We start from the raw sequence: 10,101 nt of genomic DNA on the forward strand, positions 1-10,101 counted from the left end.
ATGTTTTAAAAACACCAGATTAATCTGAGGTAACACAGATAAGACATAATATGAATTGTGTGTTTGTTGGCATTTGGGTTTAAAATTATTAAATTATTTAATCATGTTCTTTGTAAAAATACATTTCTAACACATTCACAGATAATATAATAATCATGCAGACTATTATTAAGGCGTTCAACTTGATGAATACACAACTTCTCACTCCCAGGTTCTTCATTACTGTGCCTCTAGCTCCCTCTACTGACTATCAAAGTGTATTACACACACAAAGTACACTCAAACTGCTACAATAACTTCCACTTGTGCTTATCCTGTTGTTACATGTATTAATTGCGTTTATTTTTTATTTTTTTATTTATTCCGTTTTCGTACCAAACTACAGGATAAGCTCTGCAAATAATTCCTAAATTGTGCATCTATTCATTTCATTTTTACTGTAAGATGTTTTTGTGTAACATTATCTCTAAACATACAGAGATTATGCTGAAGTACATTGTAAATAAAACTAAGTTCACCTTGTGCAACCACAATTAATGAAGACATCTAAAGTCTTTGATTTGTACCTTTCATGTAAATAGCAAATACTAATACATGAGGTACAAACTGGGGCCACCAGCTTTTTAACTTAAGATATGATAGATAAGATAAGATATTCCTTTAATCGTCCCACAATGGAGAAATTCCAATCTTAAGCAGAAACGTGGATAGAGAAAAACAAACAGTATAAAGACAGTATACAAACAGTATGAAAAAAATAATATAATATAATATAATATAATATAAACACTGTACAAGAGAGAAAAAACAGTAAAAAAAAATAACAGATACACAATAACAAAAATACTAGCAGCAGTTGCACATGGGCAATAGATTGCACAGTAATTATTGTCCATTGATTATTGCACATTGTTATTGACAAGATTGTTATTATTATTGTTGAGCCAGATGGGGGGGGGGAGTTACTGGAGCAGTGCTGGTTGTTATACTATCTGACAGCAGCTATGTGTAAGGAAGGAACCTACGATGAAATCTCTCCTTCACACATTTGGGGTAAAGGAGTCTGTTAAATTAATATTATTAATATTTTACCCATTTGTACTTCCAGTAACCTTTCCAATCTAATTTTCCAAGAATTAATCGTGGACTGCATCGCTGTTTGTGACAGTGTCTTTCCTAATACCACCACTGGAGAGCACCAAAGGCAGAAATGTTATTGCGTTGTTAAATCAGGAAGCAGAAGATGAGGAATAACATTAGACTAAAATACTCTAAATAAATTAGAACTCAGCCACATTCTTTGGACATGCAAAGAAAGTTTTTGCTAACTGATATCTAAACACACACCTCCTACTATGATATTGCTTTGCTAGCCTAGAACCATGAGCTAACGGTCAAGTGTTGGCAGGAGTTAGCGAGTTGATCCAAATCCCATTTGATTTGATTAATTTATGTAACATCATACAGAAACTCATCAGTTTTTTTGTTCAATCAAAAACTTTATATATATAGGGATAAATTACAATTATATTAATACAATTTGGCACTATGATCATTATGCTAATTATTTATAGGATTTCTAAGTTAATGTTGCCTCATCTGATTAAATAATCAGCCTCCTACTTTCTGAATACCCCACATCCTCTAAAAATGCGTAGAAGTAGTATGTATATGGAACTGGGACACAGCTACAGATGTATTTGGTCTTTGTAGTTGAGTGTGCATAGGTGAAGTCTCTCCAAAAGCTAATATTGAGCAGTACAACAGTGCCACCTGTCTGTCAGTTGCACTACTACATGCTGACCCAGTTCCCACCTTCACTTTGGTGCTTTCTCTGTCATTTCCTCTCAAATTCCCCTCTGCTCCCCTCATCTGTTAACCTCTGACCTTCACCCCTGCACCTGAAACCTCCCCATCTGCTCTGAACCCACTGACCTCTGACCCTGACACTGACAGTGTGGAGTATACTCCCAGTTTCAACCCCATAGCTCTGAAAGACTCGGCCCTGTCCACCCACAAGCCAATTGAGGTGAAGGGTCCGGGAGGAAAGGCCACCATTGTTCACGCCCAGTACAACACACCAATCAGCATGTACTCACAGGACGCCATCATGGACGCCATCGCAGGGCAGTCGCAGGCTAAGGGACACGACAGGTGAGGTCACACAACCCAACTAATCCCCTCTCCAGTCTTTCAAGCACTCTCTCCACTCACACACTTGACATCACATTACAAGCGGCCAGCGCGTCGAGACATTAAAGGGTTGGTTCACCCAAATCACAAAAAAAAACATATTTTCTCGCTTACTGCCATCTAACCATGCAGATAGTTGTGGTTTTATTTGCCAGGATTTCGAGACATCCACTGCTGAGAATATAATCCAATATAGTGGAGTTTTCATTGGAAACCAAAGATGTGTTGTGTTTTTGTTACATTAGAAAAAGCTGTTTTTATCTACAGAGGTAGCAGGTCCTCTTCTACAGAGTACGCCATCTAGAACTGTCACAATTTCTACAGCAGCCAAGTACAGACTCTCACCGTAGTTTCTCTTACACGCTTGCAACAGGAGAGTGAGGCGTGGATGTTGCAATCAGCCACTACACCACTAGAGGCCACTTAATCCTACAAAATGGCCGTTTAAGGAGAGAAGTTAACTCTGACTCCCAAGGGGAATTTCAGTAAGAAACATCCATTCACACAGCCCCACCAATGTCAAGATGGAGCTTAAGACTTTACTGTAGGAAACACACTGAGCACTTTAAATCAGTTCACTTTTATATTCTTCGTCGCTATTTCTTCAGTAATTACTACCAGATTACATTTACAGTTACAGTTGTTTCGAGGAAACCTTAGAGGTAATTATTTGGAAATTACAGACCAGTAAAAGCATGACCAACACGGAGGTCTAAATGCTGTCAAGGTTAGGAGAAATAGCATACTATTACTATTTTGGAAAAACTGCTGTACTACAACTAATACTGGAAAAATACAAGAATCAGCCTAATAAAATGTGTCAGTTTACTGCTGAATGTAAACTCTCATAAGCTTACTAAAACCCCCAAGCCCTGTGTGAGGTGAATTCAGCAACTAAATGTTGCTGTGTCTTGTTCCCAATTGCAAAAACAAAGCATTATGAATTTGCTACAGCTCTAATTCAGGCATCCCTGGAATCTTCCCCCATAGCACCATCTGCTGACGCTCATGGGTAGTTTTACCATCCAGCATGCAAAACTGACTTATGGTTTATTATTATATTATTATCCAGGAGACTTTTTTATTTTACTTTATGGAAATCTTTAAAAGAACGTCTTAAAATGGGAATTATTGGGATAGCAGCACAAATCTCATACTCAAATATCTCAAAACCTGGGCGAAACAAAAACAAAATTTATAGGCATGGCTGAATATTATTGGCAGCAAGTGAGAAAATATGTTTGTTTTTTTTTCATTTGGATGAACCAGACCTTTAAGATACTTTGCCTGAAAAGCCCAAACACAAAAAGCAGCATTTGAACAAGCATACGTTAAGCTTGCGCTGCTACCACCCGGATGTCTACTTTATTGTTTGAGCGGGCTTTTCCATGTTGTCTGTGTCCGATCCACGTACTCGTCCGTGCCTTTCACCCACTTTCCTCTCCTCATTCCATCCACAAACAAACAACCAACCATACCCGTGCTGTCCTCCACCCATCCCTCCCCATCCTTCTTTCCTGGTTGTGACCTCAGTGAGGAGGCTCAAGGCTCCCCCTTGGCGTAAGTACATCAGTGCTCCTTTCCATCCTGCCTCTCCTCATATGTGTCTCCTTTGTCTCATGATTTCATAACAGCTTGTGCGTCGCTCCATGTGTCTCATAAACTAATATCCCACTGAAAACATTTTGAAATCCTACAGCATTTGTTTCTTTATTTTGTTGTGTTCTTTTAATGTGTTTTTGGGGTGTTATGTGTCAAACCGAGGTGTTAATGGACAAATTCACTAACCACGAAGCCTTCATGGATGTGTGGAAGTACTTAGATGTACTTTGGCCGAAGTGTGAGAGTGTTTAGGTTTTTTTTTGTGGAGTCCTCCTCTAAAAAAACAGCCAATTACATCCCAGCCTCGGGGAGCTGATGGGATGTCATGGCATGGGAATGTTCTGAGTATCCAATCACAGGTTTTCAAACAAATACTGCCCGATCGGTACTGACTCACTTTTCTAACAATCATTAAAAAAAATGTTGAAAATTGACAATCCAGTCATGTTGCTGTGTAAACTTATTGTACTCAGTATCTACTGTACACTACAGTGTCAACACCTTCAACATGGAATTGTGGGAAGACACACAGACAGTGAACAAACAGGCTGTGTGTAAAGCAACACAAATGCAATTGTTGATCTTAATATAATATCTGCCCATAATGAAATGACATCTGATTCAATAAACCTTGTAATTCCAATAAACTCAAATGGATTAATAGCATTTTAAACTTTTAATACTTTGTAGTGCATTGTGGTAGCCTAAAATACAATGCCCATGGACTCCTCACTAGCAAATAGAAGATGTTTTATTTTATTACAACTATGCCTGGCCCATATGTGATTATGAATTGTGAGATCTTTTACTCAAATGAAAGTAGCAATACCACAGTGTAGAAATACAAGTAAAAGTCCTGAATTCAAAATTAGTAAGTAAATAAATATTTCATATATTTGTTTGTTTACAATATTAGTGATGAACCCTCTCTGCTTTGCTGTCAGCATTACCTAAAGCCCAGGGGATACTTTCATTTTATTATATATGCCTTAAGTAATATAATTTCTTAAGTTGTAAATTATACATCATATGGGCATTTAGTACATTATGATCATCTATTACATTTGGGGCTTTAAATACAGTACCGCACACTCAGAGCTCTAACAGTACTCTCTGCCCTGCAGTGGAGCTCTGCCAGTCAAGGACCCTGTAGTAGACTGTGCGTCTCCAGTTTACCAGGCAGTGATCAGGCCAGGAGAGACAGCCCAGGATATGTCTGAATGGGCCCGTCGTGCTGCCAACCTGCAGTCCAAGAGCTTCAGGATCCTGGCCCACATCACTGGCACTGAATACAGTCAGTACACTAAAACCCTCCTTTCCTTCTTTCTTGCCTTCCCTCTTAATCTTCTTGATACTCATCTCTGCACATCCTCACTTCTTGTTCATATTCAGTCATCACCATTGGTGAGTCCTTACTGAAACCTCTTGTTCATTTCTCTCCATGCAGTGCAAGACCCAGATGAGGAAGCCCTGCAGAAGTCGAGGTAAGGTGGTAAAAAAAAAAAAAAAAAAGTGTGAGGACTTTAAGGGTATTTGTATGTTAGTTTAAAAAAATGACCTGGCTGGTCGACTGACACAAACTTTGACAAAAAAGACAAATTATTTTAGGGAATGGTTCAACATTTTGAAAAATATCCCAATTTGTATTCTTGCCAAGAGTTAGATGAGAAGATGGACACCACTTTCACATCTGTCCATTAAATATGAAGCTACAACCAGCAGAAGGTTAGCTTAGTTTAGCATAAAGCCTGCAAAGAAAAGGGAAACAGCTAGCCTGGTTCTGTCTGACAGTAAAGAATAACAGATCACTAACATTTCTCAAAAAACAACACGCCAGACAGCCAACAGAGACTCCAGAAAGTTAATGGTCATGGCCAAGAAACCGACTGGTAATTTACACTGCTCTGTTTTTGTACAGAATGAACAAGCAAGAAATATTGTTTTAATTATTAAGCTTTAGAGATGCTGGTTGGCTAATTGTGTTACCTTTGGACAGACACAGGCTAGCTGTTTCCAGTCTTTGTGCTAAGCTAAGCTTCTCAATCTTCTCACCTAACTCAATGTTAGACTATCCCTTTAAAGTTGTGATGAAAAGTGCAAATAGTACCTGATGTAACAGCCTTGTCCTGCCTTCCACACCATCAGAGAGAAGTTTGAGTCGGAGGTGAAAGGGCCCCGCTTTGCCAAGCTGAAGAACTGGCACAACGGACTGTCTGCACAGATCCTCAATGTCCAGGAATAAAGAGGAGCAGGAGAGAAAGTGAGAGAGAGAGAGAGGACGTGTAAAGAAGGACATGGACATAAGCACAGGAGTTAACAGGAAGAGGGGGATAAATTATGGAGGAAAAATAAGGAACAGGAGGGGGAGGAAACTCCTCAGGAATGTGAGATAGCGTTGTAGTCTAGATTAGTAGAATGTGAGATACTAACTGTTAGTGTGAGAATGCTATGAGTCCATAAGCTCAACATTACCTGTCAATGTATCTGTCCGCTGCTAAGACCTGATCTTGCATTTGGGTTTTTCTTTCTTTCTTTGTGTCCTGTTTGTTTGGGGTCTGTCTCTCTTACAGTATTCAAGTGAAAATACAGAACTGATTATGTTTCTTTTAGTACATAAACCGCATTCACAAACATATGTATTTTAACACTATATAAGCATGCTTGTGAGAAGGCACAGAAGGACAAATATACACATAGAGATTAACCTACATGCACAAATACAGTATGTAAAAAAAAATGCACTCAAAAAATGTACTGATATCAATGTGAATAAATGTTTTCTTAAAACCATACGGCTGAGTGAACTGTTGTAAACTCACAAAGGAAATGAACGTGTCACTGCGAAGGACTCAAAAACTGGAGGAATCCCCTGTCATTACCAGTGCTGTTGGTGTGGCAGAGGGGGTGTTTTGACTTTGCAGAGACAAACATCATTCAGGAAGTGCATCTAATAGCTTTTGACAGAATAATATGACAGTTTTTCAGCTGGTGGCGACATGGACAGTGACACAACTGTGGTAGCAGGGCTCACGAAGCATGAGAGCTGAATATTACTGCTACTTTTGTTCAATGAGTCATATACAACATGAAAGAAAGACCTTTGATGATGAAGCATATGGTTGGACTTTGTAGCTCCGAGGGACATTTGTTTCCATTCTTAATTACTGATGAATGTAGCTTATAAAGTGGATGTTAGCAACCCAACAAATGTAACACCAGTATCCACTGTCCTTTAGCACTGTTTGGGGCTCCTCCAACTCTCCAAGCAGGTATTTATGGTTGACTTTGGTTAGATTGAAGTAAGCTAGTTGGTAACTTTCTCTATCTGTGGTTTGGTGAAGATGTGGTTCAGCTTTTTGGCTGAAAATAGCTGCCTGCTCTGGCTGGAAATGACGCTAATAAGACCAAAACAGTAAAGTCGCAGGCTGGAAAACCAAAACAATGAGCTGATATATAAATGCTCTGTAGGGCTGAGGCGAACAGCACAGTCAGGTTCATGTGGGTTAATCACTACGGGCAACCTCTTTCACATTACACATAGTCATTTGGTCCTCTGTTGATTAGTGCAGCTTTATAGGAGCGGCAGGATTGCAACTCCCTCGTTTCACCCTTGCCTTCCATGCCCAAAGGGAAAACTATGGTGATCGCAAAGCATGTGAGAAACGGCCTGATCTATAGCCAGAGTTTGGTTTATCTTTTCTTAGCTACTGTAGAAACATGGCAGTTCAACATGGCGGCCTCCAAGGAAGGCGACCTGCTGCATCTGGATATAAATGACTCATTCTAAGGTAACTAAAAACCCAATGAATCTTATTTTCAGGTGATTATATATTATTGAAACTGAACCTATGAATATTAAACTCCATATCTGACAACAGATCCTCCTTAACGTTACATACAGGACCTTTAAGTTTGAAAAATTAGACCTGAGCAGTAGGTGTTTGCTGTGACATTTTACTGACTTGAGACTTAAAAGCAAAAACATTTAAGCATTGAAAGGACTTTATCTCAAGAAAACACAGCTTCAAATGTTTAAATGCTGTGTCATTTTACTGGTCAGCCATCTGTCAGCCATAATGCTGTGTCATTATGTCATATGTGGTCAAACCACCAGAGGGCAGTCAGAATCTGTACAGCCAGATTGAAAAGAAGAGACATCCCAAATATATCACTTTGCTCCTTAAATGGTTCCTTAAAACCAAATGCCAAAGATATAGTTGCAGAAGCTGATTTTTATCTTCATTCCTAATTATTTCTCTCTGCTTGCCTCCTTTTCAGTTAGAAAATTGAATAAAAATAAAAAACAAAAATGGAGCTGTTATCATATCAAAACTATACACAGAATTGCTGTCATGCTGAGTCGGCATGTCTGGGAGAAATGGGATGATGGGGAGGAGGAAGAGGGAGAAGGGGGAGGGAGGGGCAGTTGTGACTCATTCAGGTGGAGATGACAAAGCATTTTCTCTTCTCTCGCAACAATAAAAATAGCTACAGGTGCTGTCTTTTTCTTTCTAAATTCAATTAAATTCAGTTGAGTGAGGCTTTACTGGCACGACATCTTGATCAAAAAGCATAATACATAAACAGAGAGATACATACAACAAATACATGCAAAAATTATGATATGCAGTATATAAACGACTGGTTACTTAAAGTAAGAAATGCTCAAAATCAGACAAAGGGAGCAGGGATCTTTGGGAGAAGCTGTGTGATGTGATTGCATGAAATCTCAGAAGGCATATGATGTGACAAAAAAAAAAAAAAATCCTCCTCGCTTCCCATGCTGAATCTCTGCTGGTTATGTAACAGTGCTCACAAGCTCAGCATCTAGAAAGGTGTGTCCAGAGCAACGTGCCAATCAAAATATGCAAACTGCAAGCCGGTGGGTGAGCCGAGCATGAGTGAGAACCATCAGGAAAAAGATGGATGATGGGTGGAGGGGCGGTTGAGGCACGGGGTTGCAGCATGACTTGAAAATGCTGCAGCATCCGGTCGTCTCTCCTCCTCCTCCTCTTCTCTCCATCTCGTGCATACCGGCTGTTTCCTCCCCCCTCTCTCTCAGTCTGCGTGCTGTAGTCTTGCTGTGCGGTCCTCTCAGTCCTCTGTTGTAGCACCGAAGGGAGGAGGAGCCACCGGCACACACACACACACACACACATACACACACACACACTCACACAGACACACACACTCTGACATCTCACATCATCTCTCCTGCACGCTCACTGTAAGCACCAACCAGCCAGCCAGCAAGCAAGCCAGGCCAGTTTGGAGCAGGGGAGCCCAGCCGTCTCGTCGCTCAAAATGGATGTACTGATGAAGGGGTTCTCCATGGCCAAGGAGGGGGTGGTGGCCGCTGCAGAGAAGACCAAAGCCGGCATGGAGGAGGCAGCAGCCAAGACCAAGGAAGGGGTGATGTATGTAGGTACGTACACATCTTGTCTGTGGAGCTGGAATAGCAGACAAAAAGGTATTTTTGGGGGCGAGGCACTCATTATTCTGTGTGCGTGTGTGTTTTTGCGCCATCTGAGGTGGGGTCCCATGAGTGCCCATGTCTGGGACACTTGTGTGAAGTGACAGGGACAGAGAGAGGAGGAGAAGAAGGAGGAAGAAGAGATAAAGGAAGAAAGGAGGGGATGGAGTGAGTGCTGGAAGGATACTGCTGCAGGACTGGTGCAGGGCAGAGGGTGGGGGTTTGAAAGAGTAATAGATGGAGTGAGAAGGGAGGGTTAGATGGGGAAAGAGATGGAAGTTGTAACTGGGTAGCAGGACAGTAACTGGTGGAAGGCTGGTCTGTCTTGGAAAAAAAATAGGTGGAAGAGAAAGAGGAGAAGAGGAAAGGTGGATTCTGCAGGATCTTGACATGGCGCCACCTCAGTCTTTTATCACCTGTCCTATTTTATTCACATTCAATGGTTTGTGGAGCTGTTTGCAGAGGGACGTATAGTGATGGATCCAATGCAGCCCCAGAGACTCCCCAAAGACTCCATATATCTGCTTTTATTCATTTACAGAAAAGAGTTGACCTATATTGAACATGCCGCCATACGTTTTTTGAAATATATTCAAAAAATATCTTATGAAATATCTTAAGATTAAAGTACATTCACAATAAATATCGACACATGTAAGGACGGACCACTTGAAATAGCAATTTTAAAGAATCTTCAGAGGCTTTATGGTCACACTGTTTTTTCCTGTACTTTTTTATTAGCTCAAGCAGCTAATGCGTCACATCTCAAGGTTACCCCGAGAACCAGGCTTTTAGGCCGCTTGAGAGGGGAAGGGGGTGGGGGGTTGTAAAAG

The 10,101-nt window shown here is 40.5% G+C and overlaps 2 protein-coding genes across 4 annotated transcripts in view; both read left to right on the top strand.

The window, feature by feature from the left end:
• ldb3b (LIM domain binding 3b) overlaps positions 1-6,587 on the top strand; it is a 16,294-nt gene extending 9,707 nt beyond the window's left edge. Inside the window, exons 5-9 of one of the 3 annotated variants that reach the window (XM_035662525.1) lie at positions 1,957-2,154; positions 3,727-3,753; positions 4,920-5,089; positions 5,243-5,279; positions 5,941-6,587. In XM_035662525.1, coding sequence (XP_035518418.1) covers positions 1,957-2,154; positions 3,727-3,753; positions 4,920-5,089; positions 5,243-5,279; positions 5,941-6,037 — 529 coding nt within the window. In that variant the 3' untranslated portion in view covers positions 6,038-6,587. The remainder of the gene's footprint in view (positions 1-1,956; positions 2,155-3,726; positions 3,754-4,919; positions 5,090-5,242; positions 5,280-5,940) is intronic. The other 2 variants (XM_035662536.1, XM_035662546.1) reach the window with 2 other exon arrangements.
• Positions 6,588-8,600: 2,013 nt separating this feature from the next.
• The window catches only part of sncgb (synuclein, gamma b (breast cancer-specific protein 1)), a gene marked incomplete in the record, with an annotated part of 12,501 nt that continues 11,000 nt past the window's right edge, over positions 8,601-10,101 (top strand). The window contains 1 exon segment of the mRNA XM_035658964.1: positions 8,601-9,220. Coding sequence (XP_035514857.1) covers positions 9,100-9,220 — 121 coding nt within the window.

Source organism: Morone saxatilis, unplaced genomic scaffold (genome assembly GCF_004916995.1).
Source record: "Morone saxatilis isolate NCDOM2014 unplaced genomic scaffold, NCSU_SB_2.0 Contig1, whole genome shotgun sequence".
NCBI classification, from domain to species: Eukaryota; Metazoa; Chordata; class Actinopteri; family Moronidae; genus Morone; species Morone saxatilis.